The sequence below is a fragment of the Vigna angularis genome, chromosome 1 (genome assembly GCF_016808095.1).
Source record: "Vigna angularis cultivar LongXiaoDou No.4 chromosome 1, ASM1680809v1, whole genome shotgun sequence".
NCBI classification, from domain to species: Eukaryota; Viridiplantae; Streptophyta; class Magnoliopsida; order Fabales; family Fabaceae; genus Vigna; species Vigna angularis.
This window is the reverse complement of record NC_068970.1, coordinates 57,898,822-57,924,380: the sequence shown is the minus strand read 5'-3', so window position 1 is coordinate 57,924,380 and position 25,559 is coordinate 57,898,822. Positions and strand designations below refer to the sequence as shown.

General features: G+C 33.2%; 3 protein-coding genes across 7 annotated transcripts; 1 reads left to right on the top strand and 2 right to left on the bottom strand.

Annotated features, from left to right (window-relative positions):
- Nucleotides 1-447: 447 nt before the first annotated feature.
- LOC108344865 (probable LRR receptor-like serine/threonine-protein kinase At5g10290) lies at nt 448-9,272 on the bottom strand. Of its 5 annotated transcripts, none has more exons than XM_017583395.2 (12): nt 9,115-9,272; nt 7,926-8,059; nt 7,520-7,652; nt 7,303-7,374; nt 6,571-6,714; nt 6,392-6,463; nt 6,228-6,293; nt 3,472-3,533; nt 3,229-3,372; nt 2,542-2,883; nt 1,423-1,817; nt 448-975 (listed from the first exon to the last, which is right to left on the bottom strand). In XM_017583395.2, the coding sequence occupies exons 2-12, from the start codon at nt 8,005-8,007 to the stop codon at nt 661-663; spliced, it is 1,827 nt and encodes a 608-aa protein (XP_017438884.1). In that variant the 5' UTR covers nt 8,008-8,059; nt 9,115-9,272; the 3' UTR covers nt 448-660. The 5 variants fall into 5 exon arrangements, with proteins under 5 accessions (XP_017438884.1, XP_017438876.1, XP_017438894.1 ...); XM_017583387.2 differs by lacking the exon at nt 9,115-9,272 and adding an exon at nt 8,939-9,097; XM_017583405.2 differs by lacking the exon at nt 9,115-9,272 and adding an exon at nt 8,845-9,080.
- Nucleotides 9,273-19,654: 10,382 nt separating this feature from the next.
- Nucleotides 19,655-21,931, top strand: LOC108334802 (uncharacterized). Its single transcript, XM_052871844.1, has 4 exons — nt 19,655-20,461; nt 20,999-21,091; nt 21,177-21,244; nt 21,351-21,931. The coding sequence occupies exons 1-4, from the start codon at nt 19,838-19,840 to the stop codon at nt 21,511-21,513; spliced, it is 948 nt and encodes a 315-aa protein (XP_052727804.1). The 5' UTR covers nt 19,655-19,837; the 3' UTR covers nt 21,514-21,931.
- A 483-nt stretch (nt 21,932-22,414) lies between these two features.
- On the bottom strand, nt 22,415-23,906 carry LOC108338503 (wall-associated receptor kinase-like 15). Its single transcript, XM_017575418.2, has 2 exons — nt 22,962-23,906; nt 22,415-22,740 (listed from the first exon to the last, which is right to left on the bottom strand). The coding sequence occupies exons 1-2, from the start codon at nt 23,833-23,835 to the stop codon at nt 22,688-22,690; spliced, it is 927 nt and encodes a 308-aa protein (XP_017430907.1). The 5' UTR covers nt 23,836-23,906; the 3' UTR covers nt 22,415-22,687.
- Between the last annotated feature and the right edge of the window lie 1,653 nt (nt 23,907-25,559).

Below are 25,559 nucleotides of genomic sequence, written 5' to 3'. Positions count from 1 at the left end.
CTACATTACATACATATTCCAAAAGTATAATATATTTCGGGCTCTGCAATCTAAAATAAATTTCAGAATTTTTTTATTAAGGGTAAAACTGTTGTTTTATGACGTATATGAGGAAGAAAAACATGAAGGTGAAGCAATGACATAGAAAAGTAAAAAAACAGTTTTGTGACGTATGACGTACTTGAATATTGGAGTTTTAGCAAATGCACACTAAACTAAAATAAAATTATGCCTATCTACTTGAAAAATCTGCTGCTGCACTACGAACATTGAGATTGTTCAAAACACCAAAACGAGAAACAAGTTTTTGTGTCTTCTCTCATCTTAACGTTGTTTGCAAGTTTTCAAGTCCAAACGAAACACAGAGTAAGTGCTAGATCACTGTTTGACAAGCCGCAATATAATGTTGTAGTTGTTGGGTACCCTGTAATGTAATGGGATAACAGCTGAGATCACACCAACAGATTTTTCTAATAAATTCCTTACTTATCCGGAAACAAAAAAACAAGTTCCTTGGAACATCAAAATTTTACAACTATTTTCCCCCTTTCTTTACAGTTGGAAAACAAGAAAAATCACATTCCTAATCAAGCTTAACCTATCATAAAAGGATATTTAGGTACAACATACAACATACATGTTTTAAATTTATAGATAATCTCATCTCCCACCAGACAACTCAATGGCATCTTGATTATAGACGGAATCTTCTCCCCAATCAAATCTTCTTTGTAATCTCTCGTATTCTTGTCTCCGATTGACCTCCACGTGCTGCCATTCCTCCCACCTTTCGGCCAACCCTTCTCCTTCAAGCATTCTTACCACCTCAGACATTGGTGGACGGTCCTCTGGTGTTGCTTGCGTACAGAGTAACGCAACCTGTATCATCATTTCTACCTCTAGTAGGTTGTAATTTTTATTTAGGTTGCGATCAACAATGGCGTCTAGTCTTTTTTCCCGTTCTAATTTTTTAACCTGTAGAACACAAAAATGCAGTAAAAACAGTAATCAGATAACCAACAAGTGCAAAGCAATAATGGTGCATTTCGGTTTTTGAATAATGATGACCACAAGCAACATGTACGCTACGGCAGAAGGCTAAACAAACACTGCAGTTCAGCTTTTCTTCATCAACATTATCATATAAATAACGCACACCAGCTTATTCCAATCTAAATCAAAATGTTTATGTACTATTATAGCTACACGAACTTCCTTGGCTCACTACAGCATTACTCATGTCAAGAGGGGTAATGATATACTCTTTAGGTAGAGCAACTATGACCGGTTGATTCTTGAACACAATCACTCACAAAATCACCCAAGAGTCACACAAAAGATGTAAAGCATGCTAAACACAAACAAGAAACAAACCAAAAAGACAACAAATAAGGAGGCCATGATGTTAGAAAGTGATCTTACATGGTCAAGTAGCAGCACATCATCTTCCTCTTCTAATCGTGAAAAGTCAATTGCTCGTTGACCTGTAACGAGCTCCAAGAGCATAATCCCATAACCAAAAACATCAGTCCTTCCCGAAGACTTTCCAGTGGACAAATATTCTGGAGCTATGTGGCCCATCGTCCCACGAATTTCAGTTGTCACGTTGGTTTTCCGAACATCGACTAACTTTGCCAAGCCAAAATCACCAACAACAGCTTCAAAATCTTCATCTAGTAATACATTAGCTGCCTTTACATCCCGATGAATAATCTTAGGATTGCAATGCTCATGAAGATATTCTAAGCCTCGAGCTGTTCCCAGGGCCACTCGTTTTCTAGTAGGCCAGTCCAGAACAGGTTCACCAGGTTTGAGTTCTGCATCAGTATTTACTTGGTAAACCATAACTGGTAAAGATGCAAGATTTTACATATACACAACAAAATGTGGAAATCCAACCTACCCAAACACATTAAAGAAAGTATACAAAAATCATATTTAAATCTAAATCATTTAATCTCTTTTATTTATGGTTATGATATCATGTAAAGGTTATAAAGCTCAATATTTAAAATAGCAGCAGTCAGATGGCAGTGTTAGTGATGAAACACCCATTGACACTTTTCATATCTTGTTTTATTTTGAAGTTCCTCACATAAAAGTAATTTATAAAAGTATTTTTCTTTTGAACAGACCATACAGATAGAGTTAAACAGTCAAACCACGCTTGCATTCACAAAACAAGTGAAAACCAGCAAAAACAGGAGAAACAGATTGGTTTAGGAAATGTGTACCCCAAAACTAAAATTAGGACGTGCTTGGGTCAGAAGTCAAGTCAGGATAGAATAAATCCTAAAAATGGTTGGCATATATCCTCAATTGTGTACTTTAAATATTTTCACCCAGTTATTTTCTCATAAGTTTAAAATGATAATATGACTGAAACAATATAAGAACTTATCGTGATGATACTCAACAATATGAAATCTGAATGGCCATACAACTCCAGTTACAGAAGTAAATAATACTTTCTTTTTTGTAGAAATTCAAATTGAATGCCTAGCATACCAGTGACGCCAAAAATGATTTATAAATTGTTACCTCGAAGACGATAGGCAACACTTAAGTTCTGCATAAAGGGATAAACCAAGAGGCGCTCAGTCGGGGTAGTACAAAACCCAATCAACCGTAACAGGTTCCTATGCACAGCTACACTTATCATCTCAACCTCACGCTGGAAAGCTGCATCTCCCCCAGGACTTTCATAATCAGTTAACCTTTTGACAGCAACTTTTGTGTTATCAGCAAGAACACCTTTATAAACCTTTCCAAAGCCTCCCTGTCCTAAAACATTCTTCTCACTAAAGTTGTCTGTAGCTATCTGTAATTCTCTCCATGCAAATCGTTTTAGCTGACCAAATGCAATTCGCCGATCAACTTCCCCTGATAAAAAAACAAAAATTATCAGAATATAGAATACACACACGGTATTTTATAGTTAGCATCAGAAATTTGTAATTTTTAAAAAGGGGAAATTTCACACCAACTCATTTTTAATGTAGCTACTATTCTATTTTAACAAGCATTCACAGTAAAAAGATTACAGAATAGATTCAACCAGTAAATTTTCTTCTATCATGCCATAATTTGATCATATCTCACATTCACTTAACATGAAAGGTTTAGGGTCATAAAGATGGATGGATATATTCCAAAGTTTTAAGGACCATTTTGTTTAGGAGAAGCCTATTATGCAATAACATTGCAATCTAAATAAGAAACTCAAACCTGGAACATCTACAAAAACTTCACGCCTGTAGCCCTTGTTTCTACCCTTGCACCAAAAGAACAGCAGACCACCAAGGAAAAGGATAACAACTAGCGCTGTAACAATTCCAACAACGAGGCCAGTTTTTGATTTATGTGATGAACCTGAAAAAAGTAGACAAATTAGTATTCCGCTTGTAGAGAGGAGAGAGAAGAGATAACACGCACATCAAAAGGATGGAATAAACTTTCAAATAAAGTAACCTTGGTCTGCATTATCAGATTCGCAAAGTCGATGACCACAATCCAAATTATTTCCAGTGAAACTGCAATAATGAGCACAATTAAAAGAGTAAAATGTAATGGTAAAAATTATGTTAAAAATTGCAAAGCATCTCATGCACATAAATTAAAATAATATTCTATCCGAGGACTCCGTGCACAGAGCATACCATATGGTCCCAAGAGATAAAAGGGGGAACAAAAACAGTTTCAAATTTATAGTAAACTACATAACCAAACAATAAAATTAAGCATTTTTTTATCATTAATGCTCCCATTTGCTGCACTTATGATGTGAGTTCCTTAACATGGTATTTGATCCACTTTGACCAAGTGGTAGAGAGTTCAATCCTCATTACTCCTTTATTCTCATTTTAAATCAACTTGTTGCAGAAAATATTAGTGCACAAAGTTTTGTCTATTCTTCAGGATCAAAAGGCCTATATATAACAAGGTATGTTAAAAGATACAAGTAACAACAGTTCTAGGTTTTCAAGAAAAAACCTAAGCTATTTTAGAGTAGCCAAAGCCGAATAATAAGAATATAAAACACTCCAACACCTGTCATTCAACAATACTAATATAGTGTCCAATCAATTTATTTTCTGGATGTTAAAAATGTTGTAATAATCCAAACATGCTGTATTAACTGTAATAATTACAGTTATACAGCTTTGCATAGCTTTAAATAATAGTAAACTTTGTAAATTCAGTGTGTATTGAGAAAGTCTCTTGTTTCTCAATCTCCTTAAAATTGTGTGGCTTACTGTGTCTGAGTATTAGTGTGCGTGGTTTGCCTTGTTCCAGCAGAAAACACGGAAGTAGCCAAGCTACAAAAACTAAATGAAGTCTGTTGAAAAAAATTTGACAAAATCTTTCAAATGCAGATAAAGAAGTGGAACCAGAAACAACCAATACAATGTTATGAAGGGAGTAAAAGAGGCTCCAGAAATAGAAGCAGCTGCAGGTAGTGAGCAAGTGGGGACTGTGGAACCAGGCGTACAAATGGCAACGAGTGAGATAAACAACGGCAACTGCAAAAAGTGGAAGGAAGAGAATAGTAAACTCTGCACTGAAAGATTTCGGGTGAGGGACTGAGTGATTATAAAAGGGAAATTGCTAAATGAAAAATGTGTGGATGATGTAATTTGTCTCGTTCTCTCTCTTGACCCTTTTGGGATATTCTTTTTGATATTCTTTTTATTAGTAAATACAAACCTCACCCTATGATCAACAATGTTGATCTACCAACATGCCAAATCATCTAATACTTTAACCATGGGACTGTTATAACCCCTCCCTATCCCTCAACAAATTTGGCCATGGATTTTATTGTTTGTCTACCCCATCTCATGGCTTCACAGTGATCATGGTTGTCATGGATTGTCTCTCTAAATAAGTGCATTTTTCCACACTTAAAGGCAGATTATTCAAGCAAGCAAGTAGTTGAGGTATTTATTAAATCCATTGTGAAGTTCCTTGGGATAAGTGGCACCATCTTAGATATGAGAACTGCCTACATTCCACAATTCAATGATCAGTCCAAAGCTCTTAATAGATTAGATGTTTGGAGATGCATTTAAGATGCTTCACAGTTGACGATCCAAAGGGCTGGAGTAAGAAGAAGTTGCGATGGACAGAATATTGATATAATACCTCCTTCCAAACCGGTATTGGCACCAAACAATTTGAAGCTATTTATGGAGAGACCCTCCCAATCTTCCTAAAATATTTGGGTGATGATGCCACTGAACCCCTCCATTGCAAGAAATGTTGCTACATCATGATCAAACACTGTTATGTCCTAAGCCTAATTTGATGTTAACACAAAATCTGATGAAGATTGCAGATCATTGCCCCTCTACAGCAAAGATCCACCCAGTTTTCCATGTTTCTTTATTGAAACCGTACAAAGGAGAGCGTTGGCAACAATACTTGCCTCTGCCACTTCTAACCAATGAGTTTGGTCCGGTTGATAACTCTGGATTGTAATGCCATGAGCGGTACAATCCAGAGTAAGTTTGTACTGGGATCAACATATACCTCAAGTACTTGATCAATGGGTGCTCCTTGGGAAGATGTGCTCACTTTGCAACATTAGGGGAGAAATGTTATGAAGGGAGTAAAAGAGGCTCTAGAAATAGAAGCAGCTGCAGGTAGTGAGCAAGTGGGGATCGGGGGACTCAGTGGATGCATAGCAAAGAGGGAGGTAAACAAGGATAACTGCAAAAGTGGAAGGAAAAGAAAAAGTCAATTTTGCACTGAAAGATTTCATGTGGAGGACCAAGTAATATAAAAGGGGAATTGCAAAATGGAAAAGGTGTGCATGATGTAATTTGTCGCTTTCTCTCTCTTGGCCCTTTTGGAATGTTCTCTGACATTCTGTTTTATTTCTGAAAATTCCGTTTCTTTTCTGTTAGAGCTGACAGCTTCTTGTTTCAGCTTTTTCTCATATTATGAAATTCCAAATTTCCATAATACTATACAGATTGTTCTGCTCATAGTTTTCCCTTACTGTTTCATTGATTAATTAACCACATTACATAGAATCACTATCACTGATTGATTCGATTATGTCAGTAATTGTTAAATGAAATTCTATGTATCTGGACACTTCGAATGTATTTCATCAAGTGTTGCATGTGAACACATTGTCCTTGCAGTCAGGGTTAGAAAGACAAGTTCAATTGGCAATTTAAATGCATCATACGCTAATTTTGTGGTTTTGTCATCCATACTTGTATTTAGAAACCTCAAATAACCGCCCTGGGATTGTGCCATTCAGATTATTTGAATCTAGCATACTGCAAAAAGAGAAGTTAGAATAATCGATCAGATACTAAAGTAATGAAATATACTTTAAAAGAAACAGCAAAGTTCTAGAAACCATAATTGCACATACACATTGATCAAGATTGGAAGAGTAGCAAGTGATTCAGGAATAGTCCCACTAAGATTGTTTTGACTCAATGTTCTGGTTGCAGGACAAATAAACAGACACTTATAAAAATTACACAAAAGAATACATAAGAAGACGCATCATATAACCAAATAACCTAGCAGAAGGAATGTCATACTTACAAGAACTGAAGCTTTTTAAGATTACCAAGGGAAGAAGGTATTTCTCCAGTTAATTTATTGTTTTCCAAATCCAACCTGCACAAGCTTGTCATGTTTCCTATCTCTTTCGGTATGCTGCCAGTGATGCCATTCCCTTGCAAAGAACTAATACATGTATAATATACATCAATTCTTAGATTTAAATTTTTCCTTTAGTTGTTGATGGTAAATATTTAAAAGAAAAAACCATTCCAATGAAAACATGTAATAAAACAAAAGCATGAACAACTTCACGCCACACCCCTCCGCAATATAGCAAGAGTAAACTCGTGAACTACTTCACTAGAGAACATCAATAACTTCTTTTAAAATAAGAAAATTATTCATAATAAAAAATATATCAAAATTATCAATACTTAGCAATAGTATGCATCAAAGTCCGTAACATTCACTGCAGATAATGACTACAGCTCATCAGATGCATAGAAAATAATTTCAATCTTATATAGCAACAAAAAATAATGGTGACGTGTGTATATATAATTTCACATTGTAATGCAAACAATTCAATAATGATAACGCTAGCCAGTAAAAAGGAGGGAATATGCACACATGGTTTTTAATAGCCAAAAAACTGAAGCTATCTAACAAGTTCTCCATCATAGAAAATTGCGAGTAGAATGCCAAAATAATTTTTAATACTATGGAGTTGACCAAGATTGTGCGGATCCTTTTGGTGATAGAAATCCTTACAGAGCTGTAGCATATTTAAGTACTCCTATTCTTGGGTTCAAGTATCCTGTGAATCCCATATTTGCTAGTGATCTGCAACGAAGCAATTTTATATACAGAAAGCAAAAAATTAAAGCTACGAAAATGTGAGATATATAACTTCAACAATGAATAATGATAGTCAACATCTTCAGCAAATCAAATAATTAAAAGAAAACAACTACAGAAAATATCTTACACTTGGATGACATTGTTGTTTGAGTCACAGTAAACACGTGACCAAGTACAAGGATTCACTTGATTTTGATTCCAGTCAGTAAGCTGGTGAGCTGAAGCATTCAGTGACGCCTTCAATGCATATAGTGCATCTCCTGAAATGAACAAGAACATTACATATTGACTAGATCTTTGACCAAAAGTCCAAAACCACGGAAGTTTTGGAAAAAAATGAGGCAACCCTTCAATTCTGTCAATAAATAGTTGTTTTTATCTATTTACTCCTCATAAAAAAATTGGAAATTAAAGTTGAAAAGCTACTTTATTTACATAAAAGAAATTCAATGTATGTAAGCATATCAGTTAACTTTTACATAGCATATATGCTTTTCTTTTGGGTTGAGTACCATAAGAACAGAAGAGTATACCTTGCGTGTCAGGAAACACAAAAGAACATAAGCAACCCAATATCAATAACACAAATAAGAAGCCCATTTCTACTGGCATCATCCACTGACACAATGTCCGTCAGAATCAATTAGCATAGTAGCAACCTCCATCTCTGCAAAGCAGAATCATCAAAACAATTAAGCTGTGAAAATTGGAAAACAACAGTAAATGTCATACAAAGATTAACAGTACAGAACAAATTACTAGTGATAAAAACAGAATTATTGCAGAACAAAGTATTTACGATCAACCACGAAGTTAAGCCTGTTTTTGGAAATAGTAAGGGTACTTTACCTAGCCATGAAAAAATGGATAACAAGAAGACCAGGAAATCTATTCCGTGTTTAATTCCAAGGGGAAAAAACATAACCCTTTCATTTCTTTCTGTTCTGTACATAAATCAGGTCTAATAGCAACTCAAATTGTGCAGACCTGGATAGCCACAGCCAAGCTATCCAGAAAAGATCTAGAAAAGCAATCACTCTGAACGTGACAACCAATCTAGTAGTTAATTAACACTCTTTAATTACAAGTTCATCCAAAGGAGTAAAAATTACAAATATGGCTCAATTGCTAAGCACTGAAACTTCGTCTACTAAGAAAATGCAGAAACACAACAGACTCCAGACACAACCAATTAAACGACCATGTAATTTTATCTAAAAAGAAAAATACGGAAATAATTAAAAATCACCAAAGTCCAATTTAAAGAACCGGGCATGATTAATTCAGAAACAAAAACCCACAACAACAAAAGACTGATGCAATGGGGACCAAACCAAACAAAATCATCCGCCAGAAAAAGAGAAGAAAAAAAAATCCAGAAAGCTCAATCAGACAGCGGAAAAATCAGTGAACAGAAGAGTAGGGAGAAAATGAAATCGAGTAGGCACAGACCAAAGCGTGCGCGCAAAGGGACAAAAGGGTTGGGCAAAAGCAGAAGAAGCAAGAAAACTTAGAAAAAGAGAAAGTGAAAATCGGAATCAGGTACCGGAGTAGCCGGTTGTAGGTCATGGACGGTGAAGTTGCACTTGGTGAGAAGAGAATAGAAGGAAAGTTTGTTAGCGAAAGGGAAAGTTGAGTAATGGCGAAGCGTTAAAAGTATGGTGAAAGAGAAAGACAAGTAACTGAACAAAACAGAAGAGAAAAAGAAAGAGAGTGAGATACATTCATAAATACATAGCTGGCGGAATGGGCAAAACTAGCGGTGTGACACCAAATCTGGAACAGAACCTTCTATCCCTTCTTTCTTCCCTTCTTTCTTCCCTTCTTTCTCTTTGGTCAGTTTTAAGCCAAACCTTTCTAATAATTCATTTTTGCCTTTTTCCTACTTCTTCCACTACTTTACTTTACTTTACTACACTTGACTATCTGTCTCACACTCACTCTCACACACACCGCAGCAAAACAGTCTTTGTTTCTCACACAAACATTTTTTTTATAAATATTTTAACACAATTCAAAATACATTAGTATAATAATAAATAAATAATGAATTAATATATGTTGTAAAAAAAGTATTAAAATATCTTTTTTCCAGTGGTTTAACAGGAATGAAAAAGAGAAGCAAGTTGGCATCATTATTGGTTCTCTCACTCACTGCACTTGTGTTGTGTTGTGTCTCTTGCTGGCTCCTTTCCAGTGCTTTGAAAATGTCACCCTCTTATTTAATTCCACTTGTCTCACCCCCACATCTTCATACAAGTAAGTTACTATTATCTGCTAATTAAAAATTAATGCTTTAAGAATATTATGATACTATGTTCTTTTGCTGTTAAGAGATTAATTAATGCTGTAATTGTATGGAATAAAAATGAATTCCGTGTAGAATCTAGTCAAACTGTTTATTCTTGTCTTAAAACAGACTATTCATGATCTTATCCAACTATACGATTTAACTCCTAACAACAATTGTATTTAAAGAGATTATTTATTATCGTATTAGCATATCTTTTTTTCACACTTTTTTTCTTTCTCCTCCCATAAATGAAATGAATTTAAATAAATTGATAATATATAAATGATTAAAAAGGTATATTATAAAGCAGAAAGAATAAAATATTATGCGTGGAAAATTGAAAATGCAGGTTTTATGATTGGAGAAGAAAAGAAGAAAAGGATAGTGGGTATTAAAAGTATCAGGTGCCAAAAATTGAAGGAAGGAATTGTTGCAGAAAATGTAGGAGAATCCTCTGTTGTGTTCCACTTGTTGTTTTCAGCAAAGTGAACAACCCACGTGTTTACTCAACACTCTTCACAAACAAAAAACATAAAGAAAAACATTCTACAAAATATTTTTTATATTTAAATATTTTGAATTAATATCAATAAATATTTTATTTTGAAATATCCTTAGTAAGTTATAAATAAATTTAGTTCAAACAGTTACGTTTAATATCAATTCAGTTTTAAAAAACTAAAATTATTCAATTCATTTATTGTAATTAAATGCATTGCTATATATTGAGTTAAGTACAACAATAAAAATACATAGGAGTGTGCTCTTAAAAGATATTCTAAGTTTGATTATATCATACTTACTATAGTTATAACATAGTTATACCTATCTAATCATAGTAATGTTACAAGTTTGTATCAAAATACCTTATTAAATCTCAAAGATATGAGGTAGAAAAATAACATAAACTGAAATGTTTCAATTAATTAATGAAATTGAAAAGGTAAATTAAGAAACGGTAAATAAGAAGCAAACAGCATTTTGTTATGTTATTGTGAGCAATTATTGTTGTACTTATCAAATTGAAAAGTAATGATGTGGGCTTTGATCACAAAAATAAAAATATTTTTGTAGTTCATCGACAGCCAAAAAGGGTCCCACTATGGTGCTTTCCTACCCTAAAATATCTATCCAAATCTTGAAAAAATGCTCTCTTTCTCATTATAATTATACCATACAAATTGATTAGTGTGTTATTCAACGTGATTTAATCTTTTGTTTAGATATATTGTTTTTCTTAAATTATTTTAAAACAAAATAATTCTTAAAAAATTAAATTATTACATGTTTTATAAAATATTATTAATATAATCTTCAAATATTAATTGGTGGGAATATAGTATATTAACAAAAATGCGTTTTAAAAATAGTTTAAAGATAAAAAAAGATATATTTAATTCTTATTTTTTTAATCTCAAATATATATTTTTAAAATATTATTCATTAAAACTTTATATAGTCGATAAAATAGACCATTAAAATTATAACAAGCTTAAATTAAAGATGTTTTAAGAATGACATTATTAACTAAAATCAAGTTATTTATGAATAAAACAAAATAAAAAATAGATAGAACTTTTATAATGTTTGAAAACAACTTATTAATAAATAATGTATGTAAAAATATTCGTATAAATTAAAAATATAAGTGTTTCCGATATGGGGATAAAGCTAATATACATGTTAAGTTGTGTTATCTAAAGTTCAAATGTTGTCTAATAGGTTGTCTCTCATCCGTTCAAAATAGTCGAAGAATACTTGCAAAAAGCAATCTAATATCAAAATTAGTTCAACGCATAAGGCTTTGAAATCCTATGTACATATGAACGTATCGGTCAACCATAACCTAGACGGTCAATTATAGTTCACGTGGTCAACCAGTAAGCTAGCAAACCACCAAACAAGTCGGTTGATCATACACCAGCCCAGATGGATGTTCTACAACCCAGAGTGGAAGTCATTGAACTTAACCAGTCACTAAATTAGTCGTCCGACCATGAACCACTTTGAATAGTTAATCATCGGCTTGGTGAACAAAACACCGAGTTTGATTGGTCATACACTAGCTTAGATGAATCAAGCACTGACTCGGAGAACAGGACAAACCTGGATGATCATTAAGTTTATTATTCGACCTTGAATTAGACCGATCAGGATGAACAATACTTTAATAGATTAACCTTAAAGTTGATGAACTTAAAATTAAAATATAATTAATCACAAGTAGGTCGTAATTAGGCCAATATTAATAAAAATCTACCATAAAACCTATGACCGGTTTGGACATACAGAAAATTACTTAAGAAAAATCTACCATGAAACCTATAACGGTTTGAACATACAGAAAACCACTTACCAGACAAGATTTAGACTTTAAATAACACAACTTAACTAAAACTATTGATTTTGACTTAAATATTAAGATATATTTGTTTCATATTCAAGTGGAATAATATTATTAAATCAATTAGTGTAAGTGAAATACTGATTGTTTTGAAATTTGAAACTTTTGATACAATTAAATAGTTAGAAAAAATTAGTATTTAAATTATTTTTAATACTAATTTTAAATTATATAAAATTATTATTACCTAATAAATTGTAGTAATTTATTAAAGATTTTAATCTTTTTTACAAGTACATTAAATTTATAGAACATTGAATAAGTATTTCCGAAATAAAATTTTAAATTTAATTAAAAAGATACATAAACAATATCATAGTACTTATCTTTTAATTAATTTTTTATTGGCATTTGGTGATAAGGACAATGAGTCACATTAAAATTACTTTATGGAAGGTCTGTTGGTATCTAAAAATTGTTTGGTTACTGTTAGATAAGGTTGATATGTTGTCTAAGTAATTATCATACACACTTATATATATATATATATATATATATATATATATATATATATATATATAAATAGATGTGAAATATATAAACAATTTGTATAAAGAAAGAAGAGTAGGGTTGAATTAAATTCTTTAAAAAATACACATATATAATTTAATTTATTAAATTGGTGTGATGAGAAAGTGAGAAAATTTTATGACATATGATAAGGAAGTGACAGCGCATGATTTAGATTGAAGGTTGAAATCGCTGACTTCATAATAGCAATAGCAATGCCCATGCATGCATTTCACTAACAAAGTACGCTACTCATGCATCCTTCATGTTAATTTGGCAGACAAGCAGACAAAGTTTGGCAGGGTTAGAATTCTCTGCCTATTGCCCTATTACCCTACATTTTAATCAATTCCAAAATTGTCATATTTGAAACAGGAAAACAAAACTATATTTAAATATTGCTCTTTAGCATCCATTTAGTCTTCAAGAGATTGTGATCTCTTTGTTGATGGTTTTAATAGTTCTATTATTTTATTGGTGATTTTGATAATATATTGGAATGAGCTAACAAGATAAATTGTATTTAATTATATAAATTTAAATACCCATAAATATGAGCGTGTGTTAAATAATATTTTTAGAGTATTTAGTATAAAAGTATGTTGACAAAAGTTGTATAAGAAAAGGTTAAATGATGAATGAGGTTTATATTTTTGTTTACTTATCTTAAATTAAATGGTTTTTTATTTATTTTTGTTTTTAATTGTATTCTTATTTGTCTAAAATGGATATAATTGGATCTTTGTCATTAAATTTAAAAATACATTAAACGAAATGTTGATACGTATATTGTGAGTTTCAAACATGATCAAACAATTAAAAAATCTCATTTTTATGCAAAATCCTAAAATCTAAAATCTCTAATTGATACTCTGTTGTCTCAAAAGCATGTGACGTTGTGTGACTCAGGACCAACAATGTTTAGTTGCATTCTCTTCTCTGCATTTTTTGAACTCAACTATTTTCTTTATCACTCGTAATTTGTTGAAGTGTTTTTTTGTTGTTTCACTTAGCATGGGCCATGATATTATAATGTTGAGTTTGTGTTATCGTATTTGTTTTTAGGAAAATGGAGAGCAAAATAATTGGCTTCCGTTGACTGGGTTAGGTCTGCAAAGTAAGGTCATGTATACATAATGATACCTATTGTTTTTTAGTTTGCTAACATAAGGGAAACCTGGCGAGTTAAATCTAAATTTTATCGGTATATCGTAAACAAAAATTTGAATTTTGGATAACAGTTAAAGGACATGTTTTGTTTTCTACAAGGATAATACAAAACAGACTTACCCTTAATGTCCACCACATCCAAGGCAATGGTTGAAGGAAAGTAGTGAAAAAATGATAACAAAAGAGGAGGTGGAAGTTGGAGAGGGTTGTGGAGATTGAGAAGGATCGAAAGTCTAGAGAGGAAGAGATCCTGCCTCCATTGAAGAGTGAATAGATAATTGAAATTGAAGATGAACCACAAATATGTCTTGAAAAAAAAATTCTTAATTTTCTACCATATGATTTAAAAAAAATCACATGGTAGAAAATTAAGAAATTTTTAACTTGTCACATCAAAATATTTTTAATCTTGTTAAACCAATTTAACAATAAGAGTCTAACTACATCAATTTTTCATAAATAAAAATCAAAGAACAAAAATAAATAAAAAATCTATTTGGGACGAAAAACAAAAAATAAGAACCTTGAAAGAAAGATATAAAATAATTATATAATTTGTTGATAGTTAAAATGAATTAGTAGAGAAGAAACAGGTGAATTACGAGAGTGCAAGAATAAATTAATAGACTAGTATTGAATTTAATAATTTAAATGAGTAGGTTAAAAGTATTTGTTGTGTAAAAAATATGTTAACATAATTAGTTGCATTGATTTTCCCGGGGCTTAGCCCCTTGATATGTTGTTAAAATTTGTATAGATGCTATTTGCACCCCTTTTTAAATGTTTTTTCAGTTTAGTATCTCTTTGTAGCCATGGTAATAATCCCTCAACAACTTTACCTTTAACACTATTATCCTCTTTACCTTTTACCTTCTCCTGTATCATTATAAGTGATTCCTTAATATTTATTATCTTTACCCGTGATTATTTTTCTCCTCATTTTCAGTTGAGGGTCTATTTAAAAGAAAAATGAAACAGGTGGTGTATTAGTAAACTTGAAGGGTATCAATAATGAGAATGTGTAATAATTCTTTCTTTTTCTGTTGTTTACTGAGTCCAAAACGCAGACCCCTTCCAAGCCCAATCTGCCAGAACAATAATAAATATATTGTTAGTTTTAAAATAATAAAACTTGTTTATAATAAAACTATTTAACATTAAAATAATTGAATTTTTATAATATTGTTAGTTTTAAAATATTATTTTTTAGAATTTTACATAATACATAATCAATTAAGTAGTTTTAAAAATCAATCGAGTATCATATGAAATATTTAATACATTTAATGTCAATATTTGTGACATTTTCCATTTTAATTGGTAAATATTTATGGAGGAAATAAATAGAAAAATAGTAGGATGGTTGGTCCTCTCACGCACTATTTGAAATATGGGTGGCCATTTTCTTAAGTTTACTCTTTTATTAAAGGTGTTCTAAGCGAACAAATTTTTAATTTTATATTATAAATAAATTATTCTCCATTAATTTATTATATTGATTAATTGATTTGTTATAATTATTTATGTAATTAATTTAATTATTTGTAAATAATATTTTTTTTTCGGAATAATATATTTTCTCTTCTTTCTTTATTTTTCTTTTTTATCATAAATTTTATTTTATAATAATCAGTACAATGATCTAATCAACTAAATTAGTGGGAACGTTTTCTCTATTTATACTCTCCGTATTTTTTAATCTACATTTTTTTTTATTTTCATTTATAATTTATTTTATATTTTTATTTTTGTGATAAAAATTATTTAATTTTATCAATTCTTATTTTTGTCTTATTATTACTATTATTTATACTTGATCATTTTTCTAGTACTTAATATTATTATATTAATTTTTCCGTTTCACATATTAATATTAAATTTATGGTCATGATATTACGGAACAACTAATTTACTTATGTAACAAAAATATTTTGAAAAAAAAATTCATAAATATATTTTATATATTATTTTTGCTAAACAAAATAATGATTTTTGTTATGTTAAGGAAAACTTTAATAATGTTAAGTGTCAGATTTCGTTAAAAACGCACCCAAAAACTCTCTGAACGGACGCCAGGTGTCAAGTAACGAGGATCCGGAAATCAGATAGTGGAAGGCAGGTGTCGGCAGATGAGCGGACGCTCGTTTTGACGTGGGAAACAAAACTGATTTTTAGAAATTCACGTCACACTCTCTGCATGCACCCTTCTTCCCCAAACTCTGAAATTCTCATTTCTCCTCTTTCTCTCTAAAAAGCTCACCCTTCTCTCTACCAAAACTCACCCTTTCTCTTCTCCGATCTCCGTTCAGACACCATAAAAGCACTCCCGGCGTCAAGAGCTTCAGTTTGAACCGATCGGTTTCGAGTTCTGAACTGGTAAGTTCTTCTTCTCCTTTAGTCGTTCGTTCCCTGGCACATACAAACCAACTTCTGGTTGCATGAGTTCATAGTCTCATTCTGAACCATTTTGGTCTGTTGTTTGGTTTAGTTTGAAGAATTTTTGAGCGTGAGGGTAGAAGGAATTGTAGTCAGGCGAACCTTACTTTTGTCTCTAGGACGTTTGTTCACACTCAGAGGTAAGGGAAACTTATTTAATTTAATTGTATGTTCGTTTGTACATTCGTTGATAATGAATGCATGTTGCTGAGTGGTTGAATGTATATAAAGTATGAATGCTGATATGCTTGTTTATATGGAATATGATTATTTACTATGATATGGATTGTATGAAGCATGAAAAATTTATTACAATATGAATTTATAAAGTTATGAAATTATGTATTAAGAAATGAGTTGAAGATAAATGAGTCCTAGATATGAAATTTCCCTATGATAATGTACATTCGTCATTGAACGGTCATTGACCGTTCGGTAATACTAGTAACCTTGGTTAAAATTGGATTCTTTCATTTGGAAAGAACCCTAGTTGAGGACGAGCGTCTTCGTGTGGTAATACTATGCTTGAGCGTTCAGCCAAGCGTAGTTGTATCTGAGTATTCTGTGATAAACTTAAATTTTGTAAATATATGTATTTGTATATTTTAGTTATTCTTAAACACTATTCCAATAGTATCTTATTATATTTATCAAGCTTTCTATTATAAGTTTAGTAGTGCTCGGTCTCACACCAAGCGCTCGTAATGAGTAGTGCTTGGTCTTATACCAATCGCTCGTACTCGTTTCGTGTATGACCTATCTTGATGAAAATAGCGTTCGTCCAACTTCAATAGAATTTTCCCTCTACCGTGTTCGGTCATTGACTGACTTTAGGTTTCTTTATGTGAATTCTTCTAAGTATGGTTCTTTAAATGTCTTGACGTGTCTACATTCATTGGTTCCTGCCTAAAGTCTTAATACTTGACATGTTCTTTAGGTGTTTGGTTTGAGCTCACGAGAGTCAGTTCATTCAACTGACTCATCTTTGTAAGTAACGTTCGTTCTAGTCGTTCTTGTGACATATAGTTGTACTCGGTTTCTTTCTCAACCTGACAGTAACCCTCTCGGTCTTATTCTATACTGGAACGAGAGACTTCTCTGTCTCGTTCCAAGTGTTCATCCTCGTTTTGAGTGAGGATTGAACGTTCGGTATCGGGTGTCCTTAAGAATCCTTGAACAAAGATGGAATTTAACTGATTGGTAATGAAAGATGAATTTGAGAAGATTGATAATGAAAGATGAAGAAAATATGAGATGAATGGAATGTTGTGGATTTGAACGAGCGTTCCAGGGCAGAACGACTCATGGATGATTATTGAATTGGTAAAGTATGAATGTGGGCATGCTAAGCTGGCTGTTCATCCTGATGTTCCGTGAGTATCGTCCTCACGTAGAGGAGGGTAGGTCATGTGTGGGAATGACAGGAGGTCCTAGTCCTTAGGGGTACTTTGGACAGATAGGACTAACCTCGGGTGGCAACTGTTGAGGGCATCCCAGTTACTACATCACTCGGGTGCACGAACACCTGTAGCTACACATATTTCACACAGTCCGGACAGTCAGTCTAGTATTATGATTTATATGAAACGTATGATGAAATATATCTTGTGTGTTTGATTGTGTGAAATGAATGTCTATACATGAATTAAATTACATAAGCTTACCCTGTGTTTCCTGTCTTGTCTTGTTTTGTACATCCGTCTTTGTCATTGCAATGCTCATCCGTTGTGGATGTGAGCAGAAGGAGACGAACTGCTGGGAGAGGCGCTAGAAGAAGAAAATTTAGTTGAGATTGAAGTTAAGACCGAAGAGTAAGACGTTCGGCCAGTAGTCTAGTTATAGTAAGGTGGTCGTTCGATCACCTTCTCCTTCTGTTTTTGTTTGATCGTTCGGTATAGGTTTTTGTAAACCGTTCGGTTTGAATTACTTAAGGCGTTAGGTTTAATTTCTGTTCATCTTTAGACCGTTCGGCCATAACCGTACGCTCTTCTTAGTGTAAGATTGATCTGAATTATTATTAAATGTAATTATTCTATTATATAGTTTATACTGTATTTTTGGAATGTTATATTAAGGAGAAAGTATGTTTTAAAATTGATATGACTTATGAGTCCACTTATCTTGTTGTGGATATCAAAGCAAATATTTATATATAATATAGATAATAAATATACTTGAAATCTAAAAGTAATGCAATTTTCTTTATTGTGGTTGGAATTGACTGCGGAAAAAACCAATCAAATTATATATAATTGATATAGGTTTTGTTTCACTTAAACACCAAATTATATACGATCTTATTCTAAGACTTCTATAAATAAACAACCACAATTCACATTTTTCAATAATCATAAATAACATTTAAACATAAACAAACACAGCGTAATTCTTACCATATTCTGTTTGACGTGATGGTGAATGGCCACACACATTTCTTATTTGTCTATTTCAGCAGTTTAAAAATGTTTGTTAAAAAAATAAAAAATATATAATATATTAAAACTGTTAAAATCCATCTCTCTTCATGTATGGATTTATTTATGTTTAATAAAATTTTAAATTAATTTAAAAATACATTTTAATCATTTAAAATTTTAAAAACATGGTTCAGTGTCTAAATAAGACTATCTTTTAAAAATTCATCTCAGGTTTTTTAAATTTAATATTTAGAAACTAAAATTGTTTCTGCAGTTTTTTTTTTTTAATTTAGTTGACCAAAACTAAATTCATCTACAATGTATAATAATATAAATATAGGTATGACATTTATATAATTTTGGTACGCGTTCATTTATTAATATATATTGTTTTATTGAAAGCTGTCCACTCATTCGAAATTTGTCTTTTTTCATTCTTTAATTTTGATCAAAGAAAAATTTGTTAACAAATCAATTCACAAAAGTTACGTCCACTGATATAGCGAAATATTAATCACTAATATGCTTTTAAAAAAGTTTAAAATAATTAATGCATATATTACAGTAAAATGGTAATGAAAATTACATTTTCTATATTTTTATTGTTCAGTAATGGACTTTAATTATTTAAAAGGAACTCAAACTCATTATTTAATGAGATTATAATTTTTTAACCTTAAAAACATGTTATATATGGTATGATACTGAGTCCCATTTACAGTTTATTCCGTTTATAACAGAAAAAAAAGGCAACTATTTAGTATTTTGAGAAGAGACGTAAGAAATCTGTATATACATATTTTTGGATAATATTGGTATGAAATATTTTATAAAAGATATGGTCCATTATCATTTTGATATTTTTTTTACCACGTTTTTTTATCAATTTGTGTTACAAAAAATTATTTAAGGATTAGAAACATTTTTCTTTTAATATAAACCTGATAAAGAAAATCTCCAATTTATTTTTTTATTCTATATATAATTATTTTTGTGGCCTTTTATTATTAATAATATAGGAGACTTTTGTCTCTGATACATTCACTTGTGTGTGCGTGCTATGACTGTTGTGTCTGCATCTTCTACTCTGTGCGTGCTGTGAGTGTTGTGTCTGCGTCTTCTACTCTGTAATATAATATCTCTTACTCTGAAAGTACAGTCTCCTTTGCTTCATCTTCATCATCATCTTCAATCAATTAGCTAATCATTAACAGCATGGCGGGGTGTATAAGCTTCACCGCCACGCGCGACCGCTGCTTCCGCTTCTCCTTCTCCAGCGCCGGCCTCAAATCCGCCACCACGGATCTGGGTCAAGGTACCATCATGCACTGCTGGGTCCCCAAGGCCCACAAAGACTCCAAACCCAACCTCCTCCTCCTCCACGGCTTTGGCGCCAACGCAATGTGGCAGTGGAACGACTTCCTCCCCCCACTCACGCGCCGCTTCAACGTCTACGTCCCGGACCTCCTCTTCTTCGGGGACTCTCACACGACCCGCCCCGATCGCACCGAGGCCTTCCAGGCCCAGTGCGTGGCCGCCCTCCTCCAGGCCCACGGCGTCCGGACAAGCAGCGTAGTCGGGATCAGCTACGGCGGCTTTGTCGCCTACAGCCTCGCCGCGCAGTTCCCTGAGCGCGTGGAGAAGGTGGTGCTGTGCTGCACTGGGGTGTGTTTCGAAGAGAAGGACTTGGATGAAGGACTGTTCCAGGTGAAGAGCGTCGACGAGGCTGCCGAAATCTTGCTGCCTCAGACGCCGGAAAAGTTGAGGCAGCTTTTGCGCCTGGCGTTCGCCAAGCCCTCTAAAGTCACGCCCACTTGTTTCCTCACTGATTACATCAACGTGAGTACCACGCGCCGACCTGAATTTTAATTAAATTTTGTTTTGTTGGTTTACTTAAAAATTGTTTGGTCCACTTGTTCCTAATTACATCATGCTCTGTTATAATCCGATGGTGGTGGGTGATCCGTGGTAGAGATGATTTATTTAATGTTTAGGTGGAGAGAAGGAGAAAGAAATAGAAAGATGTAAGAAATGAGCACAAGGTTTGATTTTTTTGACAATTGGATCAAAGAAAGGTTTGCCTCTTTTTCAGTTGTCGTTTTAATTGAACGTAAGTTGTGCCTGCGTGTGTGTTCTCTGTTGGTCCATTTGGATGCTCTCTTCTACACAATACCATGGTCCTCTCGTATTGAGAACAACACCCAAGTATGAGCACGTAAGCCTTTATGAAAAAGTATGTGTTTAATCAAATTTGTCGTTTCTATTTGATTTCAACCGTTCTTGATTACTCCACAATGAGAAATTACCCAAAGTTCTGATTGCTTGCACAAGCATGGGAGTGCCAATTGCATATTTACTGAAGTTTGTAACTTGCAGGTGATGTGTACTGAAAATATCCAAGAGAGGAAAGAACTGATCGAAGCATTGTATAAGGATAGAAAACTGTCTGATCTTCCTAAGATAACACAGGTTTTTCTTTTTCTTTTTAGACTTTGGGTTAGTTTCACCATGTTTGCCATCTATCACTGAATGACATAACTTTTTTATGATGCAGCCTACGCTAATAATCTGGGGAGAAAAAGACTTGGTATTCCCAATAGAACTAGCTCACAGACTCAAAAGGTCTCTCTCCAATTCACTTTTAGTTTTGTGACATTGTTAATTTTGTCTTGAAAATGTCTCTCCAATTTACACTCAACGATTGCTTTAACTTGACATCTGATTTTAGGCATCTGGGAGAGAACGCAGAACTAGTGGTTATTAAGAATGCAGGACATGCCGTGAATGTAGAGAAGGCCAATGAGATGTACAAACATTTAAGATCCTTCCTCATCGATTCCGCAGCTCCAACTGTGCAAAAAAACCACAGTAACGGCCGCCATGTGGATTAGCAGAAAAATAGAAAGATGTCACACTACAGACATTTAGATTTGATTTCACCATTGTAGATATGCTCGTGTATTAATTTGTTTGTACGCCGTTATCAGTCATGTGGTATTTTTTTTCTCGGGCAGGACTGAAAGGGGATGGTTGTGAAACTGGTTCCATACAGAGAGAATAAAAACAGTGCATCTGTTTCTTATTTAAAGGAGTGTCAGAAAATAGTTTTTAGAGAGCATCTTCCACTGTAAATTCATAATTAAGGAAACTCGGCTGGGATTGCATGGTAATAATATCATGACTTGGTGTGTGTGCATTTCAACACTTCAATCTCTATGTCCTTCGGGTGATTACAATGCATCTATATCTTGTCTATTTATGTCTCCATGCTTTAATGTTATAAGGATATGGAAATTCATATTGCTGTTATCAACAGTGTTTGAGTTATAGTTTCAAACATCTCAAGCGAATATTTCCACTTTTTTAAGGATTATCGCGTTGTTTGGTTCCACTAGAAACCAGTGGAACAATCTTGAACGGAAAGAAGAAATGCTATATTAACAAAGGAAAGGTAAAAAATGCTTCCATTAATCTCAATTTTCATTTTTTATGTGAGATGCTGTTTTTTCTTGAAATCATACTTACCATAAAGTTAAGGAATGGACAATGACTCAGAAGGAAACTGATCTCCAAACACGCACTAATTAGTCATAGTCATATTTCACAGTTTAAAAGAGAAGAAGCATGGAATAAAGCGGATAAAGAACCATTTTGGGCCTTGGGCCTCCGTATTCTTCAACATCTTTTTTGGGCCTTTGGCCTCCTTTATGCACATGCCCATCCTTTTTATAGATTCAATTCAGAAAGTAAAAAAAAAAAAAAAGTAAATAATGTAAGAATGGAATACTTACCTACACTTAAAATACATCTTAAAATATATAAATGTTACCTACACATTACTAAAGTAGCCGAATTGTAGTTGCGAAATTATCCACAGAAACTAGGAATGAATTAGCGAGTGCTCCTTTCTTTGATCATAAACTATTTTAACAAAAACAAAAGAACCAGAAAGACTACAGTGTAGGAGGAATGGATGCGGAATACCTTTATTCTTTTCTAAAGCAGCTTTTACTAATTAAAAAGTTTTGACGATATTCTGAAATGAACGGCTCCCCTGAATGCTCATCACACTAAGCTCAAAATCATACCAGCCAAAATGGAACTCCAAACAAACCAAGCTGCCAAACATTCACAAAGAACACAACATTAATGATACATGTCATAATTACAACTGTAAATATATGTCTTCCATGCAAGACATTACATTTTGTTTCACCCAAATTAGAACATAGAAGTGTCAAAACGATCAATGGTTATCTATCTTAAATAATTATAAGCTTAAGCAAAAACTCATTAGTTCTTATTAACAGGTTCACATACAAAAGGAAGAAGAACTTACATAAGAAGAAGAAGGGATAAGCAGAAGCAGAGTCAAAGAGGTAGTCCTGGTTCTGGTTGTAAGCGGGGGAGCAATCGAAGCTGGTGTTATAGCCTCCTTTACAGACACAGAGGAAGCCATTTCCAGGCTCCGAAAACCCGCACACTCCGCCGCTATTCTCGCAGCCACTACACTTCGTAGTCACCAAGTTATTATCCAAGGCCCCGCCATAGGAAAACTTCAACGCCACCCCATACACCCAGCGCGAGGGGTCAGTGGGGGTGTCGCCCAGCGACACTACAGAAGCGTAGGCTCCACACTGCATGGCTTTCAGGTCCAGCTTCCCGTTGCCGTCAAGGTTGGCGGGGGAATAGACGCAGCAGGAGTTGGTGGGAGGGAAGAGAGGGAGGCCGAGGGAGGTGACGGCGGGGCAAGTGTAGATGGAGGCGCAGAGGTAGTCAAAGGATGGGTCGCAGAGGGGGGAGGAGAGGGAGAGGGAGGGGTGGCAGGAGAGGAGGAGGAAGGTGGTGGAGGTCAGCTGGAAGGGGGAGGTCCAATCGAGGGAGAAGCTTGTGGTGGCGGGGTGCATGGCGGAGCAGCTGGACATGGAGGACGGGGCGAGAGTGAGGGTGGAGGTGTCGTAGGAGATGGAGGTGATAGGGTAGGTGGCGGCGGAGTGCGTTTTGAGAAAGAGTTGGTCGGCGGTGCCGTTGGAGGCGCAGGTTATGTAGGGGCTGAAGAGAGGGGAGCCGCAGCCTGGACCGGTGCCGAAGGGGAACTTCACCTGAGTGGAGCCGCACGTGTCGCGGCATGCTGCGGCTGGTGCAGATGGGAATATGTTGATGGAGAGAAAGGTGAGAGTAAGAAGAAGAGAAGGTGGTAGTGCTGCTGCCATGCTTTCATTAAAGAATCGATGTCACTAGCTTAGCTTAAGCTTCTTCACATCTATTTTTGTTACTTTATACCTTCTTTTCTTTTCATATAAAAATGCTCCCTTATTAATTCACTAATTATACTTTAGGCCTTAAGATTCATAGTAATTGTGATTTTGATTTTCTAAATTTCAGGAATCTTTTTTTTTCTTCAAAATTGAAAAAATATATTTTAATTTAATAATAAAAAATTGAAGAACTAAAAATCCCAAATTTTATATTCTAATTCTTAAACTTTAAAAATTAAAACGTAATCTATCAATCCCAAAAATTATATTTTATTCTCTCAAAAGAAAAATGACATGTTAAAAAATAGTTATATTTTTTAAAAGAAAAATTGTTTCTATTATTTATTGTATAGAAAAAAATGTAGCACGTATTAAAATGTACAATAATAGTATAGTACATACTGAAGGATGTCACATTTACGTGAGTATTTGAGAGAGATTTGGAGGTTCTGAATATATATATATATATATATATATATATATATATATATATATATATATATATATATATATATATATATATATATATATATATATATATATATATATATATATATATATATATATATATATATATATATATATATATATATATATATATATAGAGGTTTGATAACGCGTTTACATTTGTTTTTCAGTTGATACATTTTTAGTAATGTGTACTGGGTTAAACAAAAATATCCTCATATATCATGGATTCTAAGTTTTAAAATCAAAGATATTTAAATAATTTTCATTCTCAAAATTAAAAAAAAGAAACCCCAAACCTTTATTCATCTTCCTCATTCCTCTCGACCCTTTATCTTTCATCTCTCTCAACCCCCATATCCCTCTCTCACACCAACCACTTCACTGCCATTCATTCACTCCTCAAAAAAGCCAAAGCTCTCAACTTTTCCATGCACCCTTCTCTTTTCAGCTCCATCACAGCATCCCATATTTCCCATCACATCTCCCCTTCTCTTTCTATTTTTTAATTTTTAAACATTTTTAGTATCTTAACTTTCATACAAAATTTGATTTCATCATTGTTCCAAACTTTGAATATTTTTATTAACACCTTGACACACATGTGACAATATTGTTTTCTCAATATAAGTAAAACTTTAATATTATTTGGTGATAAAAAAACTAAATCCATTTACTTTTAAAGTTAGGGATCAAATTGTATTAAAGTTTGAGATAATAACAAAATCTAATTTTGCCTCATAGTTTAAGAACTAAAAGATATATGTAACCAAAAAAAATATTTTTAGAATGAAAAAAAATAAAAATTTAAAAGTACTTTCTTCAACAAAAACCATGTAGATGAGAAATCGATACAAACAAGGAATGAACACTTGAGAAAGAGAGAGAACTGTATGAGAGAACGGGGAGTAAGAATTTCAAATGCTAATGTTTAGGTTGATTAGATATCTGTTTTATAGTTAGTTTTGGGATATAATATGATACATTTATGACCTTTCAACCAAAAACAACATTTCTCTTCATAAAAGTCATGGTAAATTTTGTTTTAACCTCATTTTTCACATTAAATTAATTACTCATTAAGGCTAATTAACATTAGAGACATCCAAGAAAATTTATCACATGTGTGTCCAAAACTGGTTCATAAGGAAAGTAAATTTTCGATTTTGATCTCTAAAATTTCAATTGAGTGAATAGGTTTCCAACTATCA

Bases quoted from the DNA above. Each gene is read 5' to 3' on its own strand.
- LOC108344865 (XM_017583395.2), bottom strand. From the start codon at position 8,007: ATGATGCCAGTAGAAATGGGCTTCTTATTTGTGTTATTGATATTGGGT. The intron at 7,375-7,519 runs GTAAGATATTTT...GCTTCGTTGCAG, and splicing joins AACAACAATGTCATCCAAGT to ATCACTAGCAAATATGGGAT. The intron at 976-1,422 runs GTAAGATCACTT...TGTGTTCTACAG, and splicing joins ATGTGCTGCTACTTGACCAT to GTTAAAAAATTAGAACGGGA.
- LOC108334802 (XM_052871844.1), top strand. From the start codon at position 19,838: ATGGCGGGGTGTATAAGCTTCACCGCCACGCGCGACCGCTGCTTCCGC. The intron at 21,092-21,176 runs GTTTTTCTTTTT...TTTATGATGCAG, and splicing joins ATCTTCCTAAGATAACACAG to CCTACGCTAATAATCTGGGG. The intron at 21,245-21,350 runs GTCTCTCTCCAA...ATCTGATTTTAG, and splicing joins CTAGCTCACAGACTCAAAAG to GCATCTGGGAGAGAACGCAG.
- LOC108338503 (XM_017575418.2), bottom strand. From the start codon at position 23,835: ATGGCAGCAGCACTACCACCTTCTCTTCTTCTTACTCTCACCTTTCTC. The intron at 22,741-22,961 runs GTAAGTTCTTCT...AATGTTTGGCAG, and splicing joins TTATCCCTTCTTCTTCTTAT to CTTGGTTTGTTTGGAGTTCC.